At 36.8% G+C, this 18,878-nt stretch overlaps 1 protein-coding gene across 3 annotated transcripts in view; it reads right to left on the reverse strand.

The window, feature by feature from the left end:
• The window catches only part of ATP2C1 (ATPase secretory pathway Ca2+ transporting 1), a 153,272-nt gene that overhangs the window by 40,062 nt on the left and 94,332 nt on the right, over positions 1 to 18,878 (reverse strand). For all 3 annotated transcript variants that reach the window (XM_055569700.1, XM_055569698.1, XM_055569699.1), the window contains 3 exons: positions 4,310 to 4,465; positions 3,304 to 3,372; positions 2,310 to 2,385 (listed from right to left, as the gene is read on the reverse strand). In XM_055569700.1, coding sequence (XP_055425675.1) covers positions 2,310 to 2,385; positions 3,304 to 3,372; positions 4,310 to 4,465 — 301 coding nt within the window. The remainder of the gene's footprint in view (positions 1 to 2,309; positions 2,386 to 3,303; positions 3,373 to 4,309; positions 4,466 to 18,878) is intronic.

Here is an 18,878-nt window from a genome sequence, read left to right on the forward strand (position 1 = left end):
GGGGGAAAAAAAGAAGGCAGCGCATACATGTAGGTTTTCTATTAACTGTGAGGTTTGCAAAAATAAACCCTAGAACTTTACTTCTCATAACTCCATACCCAGATACTACACATTAAATTTGTACTGCAAACCAAGAAGTATTTAGGACTCAGCCCAGAGATGATGTAAGACAGCTAAAACAGCAATTAACATTTAAAAATTACTAACTTTGCAGCATTTGAAAGCTAAAAAGCAATTAACATATACGAAACAACTGATTCTTTACTCTATTTTTTAATCTTTATCTTTGAAAAAGAAAGTGAGGGGAAGGGATGTACCACTGGTTTTGTGAGGAAAAACAAAGCATCAGAGTTTTAATAAAACAAAGTAATTTTGTATTCTAGATCAACATGTACATTTAAAACAAGATTTCCTTCATCCTTCTGCAATTACAAAAATAATGATCCACATTATGATCTTCTCAGATCCCATCCCAAATACTACCCTGATAAAAGGAATTATGTCTGATGAATTATACCAGGGTCAAACAAACTACAATCTGTGCCCCTCCTATGTGTTTTTGTAAATAGTTTTTTGGAACACAGCCATATCCATTTGTGTTGGGGTTGCTTTTGTGCTGACAAAAGAGCTGAGTATTTCCATCATTGAAAGTATGAACCAAAGGCTAAAATATTTACAATCTGTCCCTTTACCAAAAAGTCTGCTGACCCTTGATTTTGATCTTGACCCTTCTCCTGTTTCATCCTAATAAGAAAAAATATGTCCAATGCATTATATTAGAACCATGGAATCAAAAAGCTGAAAATTTTTTTTCAAAAAATTTGAGGTGGTTTCATGGTAAAGTGTTACTATAAACTGGAAAGGTTTAATTGGCTAAACTGCCTTTCAATTTATCAAACTGACTATAAATTCTAAAAAATAAACAGCAGAACCAAATGAAGGGAGCTATGAGACACACCATTTAAACAAATTAACAAAATAACCTTCCCACCTTTTACTTTGCTTACAATAATGAAAAATGGATCAACAGAATTAATACTTAAAGAATTATTTTACTGCAACTGTACAGCTAAAATTGCATTATTTTTAAAGTTAGCAAGAAAAATTAAAATAACATCGTGGAAGAATTAAAGAAAAAGACTCCAAAACTGATGTGTTTAATGCTATGATAAAGATGTCATTTCAACTCCATGAATCAAGAATGGAATATAGAACTGCTGGTACCAGGATAAATAAATTTTTAGTAAAAGAGTACTAACTCTACCCTAAATCTTATACTAAAATAAATTCTAAATAAAATAGTAAAATTAAGTGTCACAAATTAAGAGTGATGTTTAAATAAACATAAACATTTTCCCACATGGGGTTGGAAAAGCCTTTATGAATGGAACACAGAAACCTAACTGCAGAGATTATCAGTAGGAGGGTATGATCAGAATCTCACGCAAGAGAGTGTTTCATTACACACATCTCTCCCCTCCCTACCAAGTTTATTATACAGCCCTCAAAAGCAACTTAAAAATCAAGAGGTGTGACCAATCTAAGGCTTAAGCCACAAAAGAAACAGACTGGCAGTTCATAAAATAGAATAAAATAAAAAAGTTCTAAGATATATATGACAAAGTGCTCAGTTTCTCAAATAATAAATTTTGAAATAAACAAAAAGTTGGCAACAGTGCTGGAAGAGAGACACTTTTTTTTGTTGAGGTAGGGTATTATTTGGCAACAGCAAAGAAAAGCCTTTAAAAACATGCCAAAAAATTTCAAAACCACCACTCTTTGACCCAATAATATCACTTTCAGGAATTTATCCTAAGGAAATAAGAGCAGTTTATAACAAGATATCTGCACTGAACACTTATACAATTTTTAAAAGTTTTAAAGACCTACACAAACATCTAAAAAGAGTGCTGACTTTTTACACATGTATACATGCACTCATAATACTACACAATCTTTAAATTTGTTTAAGGTGAGCATCTATTTAATGACAAGATGTTTATGATGGGATGCACGAAACAAAAAAGAAAAGCAGTCATAACACAATATTATCATATTTTATTGAAGACTAGAAAGACATACTAAAATGTTTATAGAAAGGTTCTTTGATTATAGGAATTACAGATTTCTATCTTTGTAGAAAAGTACAATGGCTAGGGATTAGTTTAACAGTTTAAAAAAAGTAATAGTAGCTTAACACATGAATGAATTAATGGATTTTTGTAAGTATGTACCTAACTCCCACTTCCCACTCAAAAAAGAAAACCTAAGTAAATATTATGAGATATACATACTCACTCTTCTCTTACCTATTATACCAAAGGAGTAAAAGGAAAGTTGTTTTCCTAAGAGGTCCATGCTCTTCTGCAGAGGGGTTTTTGGTGCCTTGACAAATTGGAGAAGACTGTCACCACAATTACCTAAATTTAGTCAGCTTTACTACGTGCCAGGGACTCTAAGTGCTTAACACACTCATGACATGCACGACTCCTTCAGCGAGGAAACTGGGAGGCCTAGAGGCCTAGACTTTTAAAAACCTGTTTATTTGAAAAGGTCTGTGCTCTCTGTGCCTCTTTAGAGAAAATCTATTCTCCCTAGCAGCTTCCCTAGGATTTCAATATCATCAGCTGCTCCTCACTTTTCTACTCTTTTTCCTTTCTAGATCCACAAACATGCTTGTAACCCATCTTTTTATCCTGCTGGGTCCCTGGTCTCCGGCAATCCCTCTATTGCCAAGGTTGAGATGATTTTACATACTGCATCACATCTGGGAATCTCAGAAGGTTACCTGAGAAAATGATATTGTAGAATGCACTTTCTTTTTTATATATAAGAAGATATTTTAAATGAGAACTGATTTTCGATAACCTTAAACAAGGATATCGTACAAGTTATTTATTTCACTTTGCAATCATTTTTTTCTCCAGATCCCTGCAATTATGTCAAGCTGGGAATTTTGGCAGAAGATATATTCTAAAGCACAACTATACTATTTAGTAATCTTTAAAATTAATATGATAAAAGTAATTGGTAAAAATAATAAGCCTTATAAATAACAGGCCATAAATCTTTTTCTCCTGTAAATAATGAATATCAGAATGTTTCAGAATATTAACAATATTAATTCAAGCCCTTCCAATTACAAGCTTTCCAATTATGCTTTTAAGCACAGACAACTGATATTCTGAATAAAATATTACTTTTGAAAGTAATAAAATAATCCTCCAATGTTCTCTTTTCCCCTACTTAAAATGGAGAATATTTCAGATTTGAAACCAAAACATCAACAAACTAAATACTCACTTCTTCTGCTTGCATCATTTTAAAAACTTCTCCGAATTCAGAATTTTCTCCTGTTCCAATGACAATACCCTAAAGGAAAAAACAAGAAATCGTATTTATATTCAGATGGAATCACCTTTCTCAAATGAAAACAAAACCCCTTCATTTCTTTTCTCCAAGGCTACCCATTGTCAACATGTCTGACATAATATATCCAGGATTCCCTTTGAAAATTTACTTCCAATGTTACTATAGATCCCTAAAAACAAACACCTCATTAAACTTATCAATGACTCAGTTCTTAGGCCCATTTTCTGGTCTATTGTAATATTTCTGAAATTTGAACCTTTCTTATTACTCAAACATTTAATGTAGTTTCCCTGGCAAATACTACTGAATAATGCCTTTTATATTTGTGTAATATTAGAATCCAGTAAGGGCTTCCCTGGTAGCTCAGCTGGTAAAAAGTCTGCCTTTAGTACAAGAGACCCCAGTTAGATTCCTGAGTTGGGAAGTTCCCCAAAGGAGGGCATGGCAACCAACTCCAGTATTTCTGCCTGGAGAATCCCCACTGACAGAGGAACCTAGCGGGCTATAGTCCATGGGGTCACAACGAGTCAGACACAACTGAGCGACTAAGCACAGCACAACAAAGAATCCAGTAAATAAAATATTTGAAATCAATTAGTAGCTGAGTGATAATACAGTCAGAATATTATAGCCAGTACCATATCAACTAAATTGAAATTTTATTCAACCAATGGTGAACATAGCCACAAGCCACTGTTTCTATCTAAAAAAAAAAAAAAAAAAATTGCCTGGTAAATGGAAGAACTATGGTTGTATTTTATCTCAGGGACACAGCTTACCCTTAGTTGCACAAAGAGCTGCCAAAGACTATGTTCAACTCTGCTGTTTCTTCCTCGTATGTTTTTTAAAGATCCACGTAAAATTAGCCAAAAAAAGAACTGAGAAAATGGTTGAAAATGAAGGAACTATTATCTTCAAAGCAAGAATGGAAATTTACCTTTGCTTTGCCACATCTGACCAGTGTTCCCATGAAGGCAATGTTACTTCTTGATGCAAGATCTCCATTAGTAGCAGCCGGCTGAGGAGCTGTCACCTTAGAACAAGGTGCTGTCTCTCCTGTCAAGCTGGACTCATCAACAGAAAGATCCACAGCCTTGGGGAACATAAAGCACTCTAGTCAGTTCAAGTCTGAAAACTCTTTCTGCTAAACTTAAAATCTAAGGAGTCTGTAATCACCATTTCTTCTGCAAATATTCTCCCCATTATAAATTAGCCAAAACTTTTACCATATCCATTACTCAACAATCATATTTAAAAATGAAGCTAAGTCAAAAAAATCTGACTTGCAAGGTTGACAGACCCATGAGACAAAATTAGCCTGAACTTTAAAATACAAGTAGGGATAAGGAGACACTAGCTAAAACAATCTCTATCTAGAGAAGACTCAACCCTCATGAGTTTTCTAAAATTATTTCCTAATTTTGCCATATCCTAAAGTCCTGAAAATGGATTTGGCAGGTTTAAACCAACTGTAACAGAAGAGAAATATAACTAAAAAGGTATAAAAGTTACAAATAAATAAGTATTTTCATAATTGGGGTTTAATTTTCATGAATTCTTGCTATACATCCCTAACATTTATTTTAAATTTATGTCAGCAAGAATCAAAAATGTACATAAATGTTTCCAAACAGATCATGAATATCATATCATCATCCAACTCTGCAATAGGTTTCAATACTAAGGGCTGCACTTCTAACACAATTAAGAATTCACCTACCCAAGAATGAAAAAAACAAACATCATTTAATATGTGGAAAATACTGCAGATGTGACCTGGCTCTGTTTATGAGTATGGCCCCAGAACAATAATTCCAAGGATGTTAACAGGCATTGTGTATAATGTTATAGACAGATGATCATTGATTAAACCAACACACACATATTTACACATACACACAAGGGAGGAGTACTATGGTTAAGTAAGTTTTAGAAACACTGTATTAAGAGGTAAACAGCTTCCCCTACAGTACTGTTTCTCAAAACTTGCAATGCATCAGTGTCAATCACCTCAAAAGGAATATAGATATAGCAGGGATTGTGAAGAGTGACCTTAGGAGAACCAGCAACACCTCTAACACCTCAGAGCTTGTTAAGGCATTTACTGCCCTACCGCAGAGAACTGGGAGAGTGAACCTAACAGACTGCCTTTATAAGCCCTCCACATAATTCTGATGCAAGCTCAAGCTTGAGAATCAATAGAATAGTGTTTCCCAAACATCTCTGATGGAGAAGGGAAATGGCAACCCACTCCAGTATTCTTGCCTGGAGAATCCCAGGGACGGAGGAGCCCGGTGGGCTGCCGTCTATGGGGTCACACACAGTCAGACATGACTGAAGTGACTTAGCAGCAACAGTAGCAGCAAACATCCCTGATCTATTTTCCAGAAGCTCTTGTTCAAGGATCAGTAGGACAATCTCCAGAAAACTACAAGCTGGTTCATGATTTTACTCATTCATTCACACAACCAACATTTACCGACTACCTTAACTATGTACCAGACACTGAGTTAGAGCCAAGAAAGAAAACAAGAAAATGAATCCAGAGCAATTAGATGATTGTGCAGTCTCACTGCTATTATCAACTGAGCTGGTGTTCTGAATCAGGCCTCCTGATTGACAATTCATACTATGTACAAAGTACTCTAAATTTGTGTGCTCAGTCGTGTCCAACTCTCTGCGATCCTATGGACTATAGTCTACCAGGCTCCTCTGTCCATGAAATTTTCCCAGTTGTTATTTCCTACTCCAGGGCATTTTCCCAATCCAGGGATCAAACCTACGTCTCTTTCAACTCCTGCACTGGCACACAGATTCTTTACCACTGAGTCCCCTGGGAAGTCCATTCTAAATTTAAATCCTGTGTTTTTCTTTTCTCAGAGGGTGGGGAAGGGGAATAAATCTCATCTTTTTAAATGAGTCATTCTGTTATGAGCATAAATACCTTAAAAAATCTTATGGAAAATAATTATTAAAAATTGAGTTCATGGATTCTTTCCCCCCACCTACATAATAAAACTTTGACTCATTCATTTAAAAAATTATTTACTAATGCTTATAATGTCCCAGGCCTGTACTATATCACATCCAATGGGAATCAGCAGTAAACAAAACAAAGGTCCTGTCCTCGGCTTTTAATCTAATGGGAAAATGATTTGAAAAAATAAACAAGTGTATATAATATAATGCCTGATAGTGGGGGGAAATAACATGGTAAAAATGGAGAGTGACACTTTAGGTAGAGAAAAGCTCTCAAAGCAGATGAGCCTTTTGCAGAGCCCTAATGTCCTTCTCCAGGGGATCTTCCTGACCCAGGGGATCAAACTCAGGTCTCTTGAATTGCAAGCGTATTCTTTACCATCTGAGCCACCAGGGAAGCCCCAAATTTGGGTTTACTACTTCACCTCAACTACAAATAAAAAAAAACACCTGCCATGCTAAAAGGTAATGGACTTTTTATTTCTATTTTTTAAATTAAAAGAAGACATTTATTTGACTTTCCTTCCCAAATTAATCTTAAGTCTGATTTTTCATACTTTATTAATAAGAAAGAAAAAAGTAGGACTGCCCAGGTGGCACTAATGGTAAAGAACCCACCTGCCAATGCAGGAGAAGTAAGAGACATGAGTTCAATCCCCAGGTAGGGAAGATCTCCTAGAGGAGGGCATGGAAGCCCACTCCAGCATTCCTGGTTGAAGAATCCCATGGACAAAGGAGCCTGGCAGGTTAAGGTCCATGGGGTCAGAGTCAGACACAACTGAGTGACCAAGACACTAAGAAAAAAGTTAGGTCTTTTTCTTCAAAGATGATACTAACACTAAAAATAGTCAGCTGACACTTTGTTGCTCACTCTCTGGTAGGCACCAAGCAACACACTTATACCAAGTAAACCACAAACAGTTACTTAGCTACTAGCAACTCCAATGAGGCATGCGCTAGTAGTTCAGTTCAGTTCAGTTGCTCAGTCGTGTCCAACTCTTTGTGACCCCAGGAACTATAGCACACCAGGCTTCCCTGTCCGTCATCAAGTCCCAGAGCCTACTCAAACTCATGTCCATCGTGTCAGTGATGCCATCCAACCGTATCATCCTCTGTCATCCCCTTCTCCTCCCACCTTCAATCTTTCCCAGCATCAGGGTCTTTTCCAATGGGTTGGTTCTTTGCATCAGGTGGCCCAAGTATCAGAGTTTCAGCTTCGGCATCAGTCCTTCCAATGTAGTAGTATCCCTATTTTTCAGACTTGTTGAAGGATTAAGGCCTCCTCCAACATCATACAGCTAGTAAGCTGTGGAGATGAAACCTAAACATTGACAAATTAACTCCTATTTTTCTAAATCCCAAATCAAAATAAAAAGTTTTCTTTGTTTAGCAAGCTCCTCATTAATATTGTTACTAAAATCATTAATGCTTGTAATTTTCTGAGCTTTTAATTAGAAAAACTTAATACTTAATAAGAAACAGAAACTTGTATACAAGTTAACAGAAAGAACTCCTTTCTCTGTGAGAAAAGTGAAATTTACGTTTTTCCACTGAAGACTTTTTACTTTAAATGTAAATCTTAAACAAGAATAAATGCCAGCATTAGGTGGGTGTCTGTAGGAACAAGGAATATACAAATGATTTGTATTTTTAAAGAGGCAGGAAGCATGGCTTTACTGACTATGTCAGGAACCCAGCTCTTCTGTGTCAGCCTTAGCAGTGCAATAATCATTTAAGAGAGTAAGAATCTTAATTCAAATCAGATTTTTCTACATAAAAGAGCCCATGTAATTTTTTATACAACAGCCCTGTCTTAGTATACAAAGTAATGTGGAAGGGAAGGGAGCTTTGGACCCTTATCTTTTTTTTTTTTTTTTTTTTTTTAATTTTATTTTATTTTTAAACTTTACATAATTGTATTAGTTTTGCCAAATATCAAAATGAATCCGCCACAGGTATACATGTGTTCCCCATCCTGAACCCTCCTCCCTCCTCCCTCCCCATTCCATCCCTCTGGGTCTTTTTTCTTATATAATTATAAATTTGTAAAACTTAAAATATTAACAATACATTATCAATGAAATTTGTCTAAATCATAAAATATAGCATAACTCTCAACTGTCTGCTGAACAAGAATATTTTCTAAGTGACAAGGTACTTTTTCTTAATGGTGATTGTGAGTCACCAATAAGTCTCTCAACTGCTTTTCACAGAAAGCAGTTTTGAAAGAATGAGTGGAAGGCAATGATTTCTAAGAAGGGTAGTACTTAATAAGGCAGGCAAGCCTAATTATTACAGTTTAACAAAGTCACAATTTAATTCATCTGAAAATAAACATATCAGAGTGATTTATCCAATGCATTCATGAGAGAAAGTTAAGATAAAATGAAATCAAAGAAATAGCCAGCTCCAAACATAAAACCTTCAGAAGAGTTGTTAAAAGGGAAACTGATTATGCTTCCTCAGGCACTATGGTGGAGATGTAAATAAGACCCAACACAGTTCAAAAGGCAGACTGTAAAGAAGAATCAAGGTGCATATATAATCCACAATCTGAATATTTAACATCTACAGAATTAAAATGGTTGATAAAAATATCAAGATTATTCCTATAAAACATTAGGGAGAAAGAAGGTAAATGCTAACTAAAATCACAAAGATTTCCTGGAAAGCAAAAAGTGACTGCTTAAAAAAAAAAATTCGTTAACAGAGTACAACTGCTAGCCACAAACAAGTTCTTAAACTAAAGAACATCTTGGTGTCCTGTATGCTGCTAGATTAATCACAAGTCCAGAATTAAAAGCAATTGGAAATGGGTTTCTTTCCTCAGAAATGTTATTTTTCATAATGTTTCATCTGCAACTGCCTGATCATGATAAAATTTCTTACTTATGCTGTCAAAAATTAAGATTCCTCTTACTGTTTATTCAAATGAAGGAAATATAATTAAAAATTCTTCATGAGCTCTAGCTTATTCATAAAAGTCCACCCACCCAAGTGTCACAAGAAATGAATTTGATACTATGGTAAATGCTTGCAAACTCTGACTTAGGAGTACAGAATCAACTTGATCAAGTTGCCAATAATTTAAAGGCAATAATTTAAATTCAGTTAACAATGATTTATAGGATATTTCATTAAGACTATTAAAAAGAACAAAATTTTAAAAAAGGAACCTATTTTTGCAACAGTCCTTTCCCACCAACGTAAAATGAGAATCTTAAAGTTAGTTAGTGTTAATGTTAGTTGCTCAGTCATGCCCGATTCTTTGCAACCCCATGGACTGCAGTCCACCAGGCTCCTCTGTCCATACGATTTTCCAGGAAAGGATACTGGAATGGGTTGCCATTTCCTTCTCCAGGGGATCTTCCCAACCCAGGGATCGAACCCGGGTCTCCTGCATTGCAGGCAGATTCTTTACCAACTGAGCTACAAGGGAAGCCCAAACAAGGACACTGTCTCACTTCTAACCTACCCATATAATTAAATTCTAGTGACTTAGTGAGAGGTCACAGAGTTGGACATGACTGAGCAACTGAACTGAACTGAATAAGGAAAAAAGAAACTCTTTCTCTTCAGCATTTTAAAATGAATAGCATTCTTCAGCTCACTATGCTATTTAACAACTGAACTATAAAAAGAAGACAACAAAACACTAAGCAGAGCTTCATTTTAATAATAAGTCTTAGATAACCAACACTCATTGCTCTAAGTATGGACTGGTCTTCTCAGTTGTATGATAATACTATTAAAGAAAAATACATCTTTTCCAAACTCAAACACACATGATTACATCAAATAGCTTTTAGTGAATATGCATGTTTCCACATTCCACAAATAAACTATATACCTGTTCCAACATTCTAACTTAATTTCTTTTGACAGCTAGTTTAAAATCTCTTAATATGTTTGTAAACTGCTCTTTTTTACAAGTGTGCGTGTAAGTTTAATAATTCAGAAATTTAAAAGCAAAGTTTCAGTGACAAATCACAATAAGGAAGGGCAACATGCTGAAATCAATTTATCCAAACACCTGCCAAAAAAATACAAGGAATTCAATATAAATACTTATAATTCATGAATAACATCATAGAAAATAGTAGAGCAGGGCACTCAAACAATCAGTCCCTCCACTAAAACAATCATAAGCTGGCAAAAATTGACAAAATGAACTCTGAAATAAAAAACAAATCAACTAGGGAAATGCTTAAGAAGAAACAGGCATTTTTATTTTTCTATCTGCTCATCCCCATTCCCAAGAAAAGCAGCAACAGCAGTGGGGATGGAAGCTTCTTTCCTGGACCCTATTCTTAAAATACTTTAAGTTGTGTGTTCTGACCTGTCTGGCAGTTCCCTGAAGGACTGGTACCGAGGCTGACCTTTATTTCACATCCTAACTCCAGCTAGAGTGGCTTTCCAGGTATTTGCCAAAAGATTAAACATACATAAGTTCATTCTCTGAGCCACAGTCAGCTCCTGGTCTTGTTTTTGTTGACTGTATAGAGCTTCTCCATCTTTGGCTGCAAAGAATATAATCAATCTGATTTCGGTGTTGACCATCTGGTGATGTCCCTGTGTAGAGTCTTCTCTTGTGTTGTTGGAAGAGGGTGTTTGCTATGACCAGTGCAGAGTACGTCAAGGCTGTATATTGTCACCCTGCTTATTTAACTTACATGCAGAGTACATCATGAGAAATGCTGGACTGGAAGAAGCACAAGCTGGAATCAAGATTGCCAGGAGAAATATCAATAACCTCAGATATGCAGATGACACCGCCCTAATGGCAGAAAGTGAAGAGGAACTAAAAAGCCTCTTGATGAAGGTGAAAGAGGAGAGTAAAAAAGTTGGCTTAAAACTCAACATTCAGAAAATGAAGATCATGGCATCTGGTCCCATCACTTCATGGGAAATAGATGGGGAAACAGTGGGAACAGTGTCAGACTCTATTTTGGGGGGTTCCAAAATCACTGCAGATAGTGACTGCAGCCATAAAATTAAAAGACGCTTACTCCTTGGAAGAAAAGTTATGACTAACCTGGATAGCATATTCAAAAGCAGAGACATTACTTTGCCAACAAAGGTCCATCTAGTCAAGGCTGTGGTTTTTCCAGTGGTCATGTATGGATGTGAGAGTTGGACTGTGAAGAAAGCCGAGTGCAGAAGAACTGATGCTTTTGAACTGTGGTGTTGCAGAAGACTCTTGAGAGTTCCTTGGACTGCAAGGAGATCCAACCAATCCATTCTGGAGGAGATCAGCCCTGGGATTTCTTTGGAAGGAATCATGCTAAAGTTGAAACTCCAGTACTTTGGCCACCTCATGCGAAGAGTTGACTCATTGGAAAAGACTCTGATGCTGGGAGGGATTGGGGGCAGGAGGAGAAGGGGATGACAGAGGATGAGATGGCTGGATGGCATCACTAACTCGATGGACCTGAGTCTGAGTGCACTCCGGGAGTTGGTGACGGACAGGGAGACCTGGCGTGCTGCAATTCATGGGGTCGCAAAGAGTCAGACATGACTGAGCTACTGAACTGAACTGAACTGAACTAAACATACATACTAGCAGGCAAAGGACAGAACACAGCAAAATAGCAGACACACCCAAAGACTGAAAAGGAAGAGAGTAAGATGGAAGTTCTTTGAAGAAATAAAGGCTTGGAAGGGCCACCACATATACCAGGGAAGACAAAGTGTAATGTCCAGAATCAGAAGCAAGTTCAGAAAAGACCTGAGAGGGCCCTATAGATCTGAGTCTGGCACAAGAAGAAGGTGAAGGTGTGTGAAGGCAGAGTGGTAGGCAGCCTAGCTCAGTGATGAAGAAGTGCCCCAACTCAGAGAAAAGCTGGAAAGAGCAGAAGAGTGGCACTCCCCTCCCCCACTCGCAGTTTTTTGGCTTCAGATGGATAAGGCTGATTCTGAAGACAATAAAACAGAAACTTCAGGGCCACAAACAAGGAATCTCGTCTTTGTAAAAACAATTTGGAAAAGTCACTAAACAAACTGGACTGCTGCAGCCCTCAACAACCAAAAACAAACCCTAAGGAAAGAGCAAATCTGATGTACAGAGTTACGACATCATAATACCCCAAATACCTATTTTTCAACAAATAATTATAAGTACAAAGAAATAGGAAAGTATGGCCCTTTCACAGGAAATACTAAACTGACAGAAACTATCCCTGAGGCAGGCCAGACATTGGACTTGCTAGAAAAACCTTAAGTCACCTGTCTTAAATATGCTCAAAAAGGAAACCACGGATGAAGAATTAAAATAAATCAGAAAAGCAATTAATGAACAAAAAAAGAATATTAATAGAGAAAGAAATTTAAAAACTGTAAAAAAAAAAAAAAAAATCTAGGAATTCCCTGGTGACCTGATGTTTACGACTTTGCACTTCCACTGCCAGGGGCCTGGGTTTGATCCCTAGTGAGGGAACTAAGATCCCACAAACATTGTGGTGTGGTCAAAATAAGAAACCCTGATGCTGAAAAGTATAATAAATGAAAATTTCACTAGAGGGACTCAGCAGCAGATCTGAACAAGGTGGTGGGTCGGTGGGCGGGGGGGGATGAGCAAATCTGAAGATAGGACAATTGAAAGTAACCAGTCTGAAAGGCAGAGAAAGAAAAAAAAATGAAGGAAAATGATCAGAGCATAAGTATCTGTGGAACAGTATCAAACATACCAATTTCAGCATTATAAGAGTCCCAAAAGAAGGGGGCAGGGGGGGAAACCTAGAAATGAGCAGAAAGAATATCTAAAGAAATATTAGATGAAAACTTCCTAAATGGAATCAAAGACAGGAATTTACACGTCAAAGAAGACAAATACAAACCAAACAGGGTAAATTCAAAGACATCTATACTGAGAGATATTATAACCAAACTGCTGAAAGACATAGACGGAATCTTGAAAACAGCAACAACAAAGCAATTCAACATGTACAATGAACTCTCAATAAGATTAACATCCCATCTCTTATCACAAACCATGGGGGCTAGGACCAGTAGAATGACATATTTAAAGCACTGAGGGGGAAAAAATCAAACAGAATTATATATCTAGCAAAATAATCTTTCAAAAATAAAAAATTAAGACATTCCTATTTTTTAAATAGCTAAGACAATTCATCACTAATAGAAATGTCAACAAGAAATACTGAGTCCTTCCAGATAAAATGAAAGAATTTATAAAATAAAATACTTTAAAGCCATGTGAAGAAATAAAGATTTCAGTAAAAATAATAACAACAAAAATAAAAAATAAAGGAACAAAGGATCCGAATACACAATCTCCCAAAGAAGACATACTGATGGCCAATGGGCACATGAAAAGATCATCATCACTAACTGCTGCTGTTGTTCAGTCGCTAAGTCTAGTCTGACTCTTTGCAACCTCATAAACTGCAGCACACCAGGCTTCCCTGTCCTTCACTCTCCCAGAGTTTGCTCAAACTCATGGCCATAGAGTCGGTGATGCTATCTAACCATCTCATCCTCTAGCACCCCCTTCTCCGTTTGCCTTCAATCTTTCCCAGTATCAGGGTATTTTCCAATAAGTCGACTCTTCGCATCAGGTGGCCAAAGTATCAGAGATTCGGCTTCAGTCCTTCCAATGAGTATTAAGGGCTGATTTCCTTTAGGATTGACTGGTTTGATCTCCCTGCAATCTAAGGGACTCTCAAGCGTTTTCTCCAGCACCATAGTTCAAAGGCATCAATTCTTCAGTGCTCAGCCTTCTTTATGGTCCAACTCTCGTATCCATACATGACTACTAAAAAAAAATCACAGCTTTGACTATATGGACCTTCATCAGCAAAGTGAGTTCTCTGCTTTTCAATAAGCTGTCTAGGTTTGTCATAGCTTTCCTTTCAAGGAGCAAGCATCTTTTAATTTTGTGGCTGTAGTCACTGTCTGCAGTGATTTTGGAGCCCAAGGAAATTAAATCCGTCACTGTTTCCACTTTTTCCCCTTCTATTTGCCTGCAATGATGAGACTGGATGCCATGATCTTAGTTTTTTTAATGCTGAGTTTCAAGCCAGCTTTTTCAATACTTGTTAGGGAAATGCAAATCAAAGCCTCAATGAGATATCACCTATAAGAATGCCTATTATCAAAAGGACAAGAAATAACAAGCCTTGACAAGGATTTGGGAGAAAAAGGAACCCTCATACACTATTGGTGGGAACGTAAATTGGTGCAGGCACTATGGAAAACAGTATGAAGATTTCTCAAAAATTCAGAATAGAATTACCACATAAACTCAACTATTCCATATTTGGTATTTATCCAAAGAATACAAAAGACATTAATTTGAAATACAAAAGACATAATTTGAAAAATATGCACCCATGTGTTCCCTACATCATTATTTACAATAGCCAAGATATGGAAACAAAATTAAGCGTCCACTGATAGGTAAGTGGATAAAGATGATCGATCACACACATAACATATACACACATAATGGAATATACTCAGCCATAAAAATAAATGAAATTTGCCATTTGCAACAATGCATATCATCTCTGAGAGTATTATGTTAAGTGAAATGAGGCAGAGATAGACAAATAGCATATGATTTCACTCTTATATGAAATCTAACACACACATACACACTAAAATAAATAAATAAATTCAAACTCATAGAGAACAGACCGGTGGTCAACAGAAGGAAAGGAGGTTTAAGAGTGGGCAAAAGGGATGAAGGGGTCAACTGTATGGTAATGGATGGTAGCTAGACCTTTTGTGGTGATCATTTTGTAGTATATACAGATATCAAATTATAATGACATACAGCTGAAACTTAAAAAAATTAAATACAAATTTTACTTCAATTAAGACCCCCCCAAAATCAATGAAAACCAATTTGCTATTTGAAATTTACAATAAAGAATGCTGTGTGATTAAGTAAAATAAACAAATGAATGAAATGAATCAATGCATCATGGACTTTCCTGGTGGTCCAGTGCTAAGAATCTGCTTTCCAATGCATGGGGCATGGGTTCAATCCCCAGTAAGGGAACTAAGATCCCACATGCCACAGGGCAACTAAGGCCACACACTGCAACTAGTGAGTGGCCCACAGCAAATATTGAGCCCGTGTGCTCTGGAGCTGACACACCACAACTGGAGAGAAGCCCCCACGTTGCAATGCAACCAAGACCTGATGCAGCTAAATAAATAAAAAAATTTTAAGTGAATCAAGCATTTTAAAAAGGGGAGACTGGAAGAAATCAGAAACAAAAAAATAAAACACATATAGAAAACAAATAGCAAAATAGCACAAAAAAGTCTTTCTCTATCAGTAATTCTTTAAATGTAAATAGATTCACAATAGTGTAATACAGTCATACAACAGAACACTATTATTTGACAATAAAAAGCAGTGATGTATTGATACATGCTACAACATAATGAACCATGAAAACATTATGTTAACTGAAAGAGGCAAGACACAAAAGACTGTACAGTGTATACTCCCATTTACATGAAATGTCCATAACAGGCACATGTATTCTCAGACACGACTGAAGTGACTTAGCATAGCATAGCATTCAAACAGAACAAGCAGATTGGTAGCTACCAGGCTCTGGGACAAGGAGACAAAGTTGGTGAAGGCTAAAAGGTAAGGGTTTTCTTTTGGAAATGATGAGAATGTTATACACTTTGTGGTAATGGCCGTACAAGTCTGAAAACTACTGAATTGTACATTTCAAATGTGTTAATTGTTTGGTATGTGAACTATATATGTCAATCAAGCTGTCTTTTAAAAAAATATATTTTTACCTGTGGTGGATGTACCAGTACTTTTAGCACAAACTAAGAGCTAGTTATGAATGCCCCACCTCAGATCTGCCAAAACAGAACCCAGATGAGTCCGGCTCATATTAAAAGTTAGGATGCACTCCCCTAGGGCCATTCTATGTTACAGAAAGAAAACAGCCCTGAAAGCTCACACAGTTAACTCATTATATAAGAAGTCACATTTTATTCTTTTAATTACTTTGCTTGCAAGTTGGTGTCTCCCAGTAGAAAGGGCACAAAACTGTCTTTTGCATTTCCGAACTTTGAAACCTGAAATAGCAGTCTATACACGGTACTCGACTATTTGTTGAATGGCTAAAAAAATGACCTCGTAACACAGACTGATTTCTGACGAGAGGGACATTTTGCCTAAATATGCTAGCAAATGTTAGAAAAAATTCTCTTTTGAAAAAGAACAGCAAATCAAAGCAGAATCTGTTTTGTTAGAATACCAAGTTTTCCACTGAGTAACTCAGTTACTTAGTAACTGAGGAAGTCAGATGTTCTGACATAGAAAGATAGCTCCACTAAATGGAGTTACCCAACACAGAGGAACCTGCTTGCTAGTGGGTATTAACAAAAGAGCAGCCAAGAATGTGAGCCTTACAGAAAGGGACATAACGCATAACTGAGGTTTCAGTCAGAGACTACCTCTGACTGTAGCCAAGGGATGTCTGTGCTTATTCAATTACGCTCATTGTCTTTGGTTTTTACTCACCCTGGGTACTAAGGAACAACCCTAAAGACATCAGAATCTACTCAGTGAGCCAAACTATTGTTCTATAACAAACTGCGTGGATTCCTGAAGTAAAAAGGGTCTCTACGCAATGCCAACTGGCTGGTTCTACATTTAGACTTCCAAGCCTGGCCCAAGTCGATCTTGATTCCTTGTGGAAATATCCTTTCTGTGCAGATCTGAAAGGTCTGATCTAGTGTCATAAAAATGGCTTCCTGGCTCTCAACTACATAAGTGGTAGTTGTCTAATAGAAGTTTGATACATTTAGAAAAACATCCTATCAAAAATTGGGATTGGGAAAAAAGAAGTAGCAACTGTATCCTATGTGTAGATTGTGAGGACAGTTTCAAAGAATGATATGTGGCACATAAGCCACAAAAGAAAGTGTCAACAGAATTGATCTTTCAGAACTCCAAGTAAAGAAAAATCTTGGTATATTTCAGTCAATGTTTTGGGGTTAGTTACAAATTTTCAGCTAAGAGGTAAAATATTTTCAACAGTCAAAAGTAACCTGCTTTTCCTCTATTACATTGTTTTCTCTTACAAAGAATTCCTTTTTCAAATACTGATATAGACTTTACCTGGAAGATTATGAAAAATATTTTATGCTTCCAAAAAGGCAAAATGTACTACTATACAAATACATGCAATCTATAAGACTGCTTTATCTAAAGTCACTATCAGACCAATCCCTCAAAAGTGTTAGTTGCTCAGTTGTGTCTGACTCTTTGTGACGTTATAGACGATAGACTGTCAGGCTCCTCTGTCCATGGAATTCTCCAGGTAAGAATACTGGAGTGGGTAGCCATTCCCTTCTCCAGGGGATATTATCTACTGAGGGATCAAACCCAAATCTCCTGCATTGCAGGCCGATTCTTTACCATCTGAGTAACCAGGGAAGCCCAATCCTTTGGCAGCCACCAATTAGTTATCTGGCCAGGATGCCTCTTTTCAACTACTATTTAAAAATTAAAATAAAAATCCTTTGGTAAAAAAACTAGAAAACATGTCCATAAACTCAATTCCTCTAAATTTTACTATCCCAGCTCCATGAATAATTCTAAGGTTCCCATACTGGTAAGGTTACTGCCACCAACACATATTCACTCTTTCCTTGGCTATTGAAAACTGACTCAGGCAAGAAAACACAATACAAAAATCTTCAAGTTATCAATATTAATCTTCTTTAAAAGGGGTTTTACAAAAGATAGGTTCAGCCTGCTATGGACTGAATTCTGTCCCCCTAAAATTCATGTTGAAGCCCTAAACGCCAATGTGAAGTGATGGTAACTGGAAATGAGGCCGTGGGAGGTGATCAGGATTAGAGAAGGTCACGTGGGTGAGGCCCACATAATGGGATCAGGGGCACTGTCACACGAACGGAGATCACTCTTTGTACCATATGAAGATATAGCAGAAAGGTTGAAAGACAAAGAGAGCCCTCACCAACAACCCAATTCTGCCAGACCTTGACTGCGGATTTCCCACTGTTCAGAAACAAACGAAATAATTGTCTGTTGTATAAGCCACCAAGTATATCATATTTATTACAGCAGCCTAAACTGACTTAAGACACAGCCAAAACACACCAGAAAAAAGTTATATAGCAGTCAGGTCACTGAACATACCGAAAAGATGCTACTGCAGGCCCAATTAAGAATTATAGCTAAAATATGAACCAAAGAAATTATGACAGGAACCCCCAAGTTGCAGCAGTGACAATGCTGAAGTGGCAACCTTGGCCACAGTCCACGTCCACAAGAAAACAATTATACAGCAGAAGTCCTGGGCTTGCTTTTTCCTAAGTGAAATCCAAGTTCTTTATTGTGAGAAATTAATAATATCCCAAGGCTGAGGAGTCTTCTGTTTCCCTTACACTTTAATGAAGAGTTTGTTTCATATATAAAGTTGATACAAAAGTAATTGCAGTTTCTGTACTGTTATAATTTGTTATTTGATATTGGAATACATTCTTAATAAAAG

The sequence above is a fragment of the Bubalus kerabau genome, chromosome 2, assembly GCF_029407905.1.
Source record: "Bubalus kerabau isolate K-KA32 ecotype Philippines breed swamp buffalo chromosome 2, PCC_UOA_SB_1v2, whole genome shotgun sequence".
NCBI lineage: Eukaryota > Metazoa > Chordata > Mammalia > Artiodactyla > Bovidae > Bubalus > Bubalus kerabau.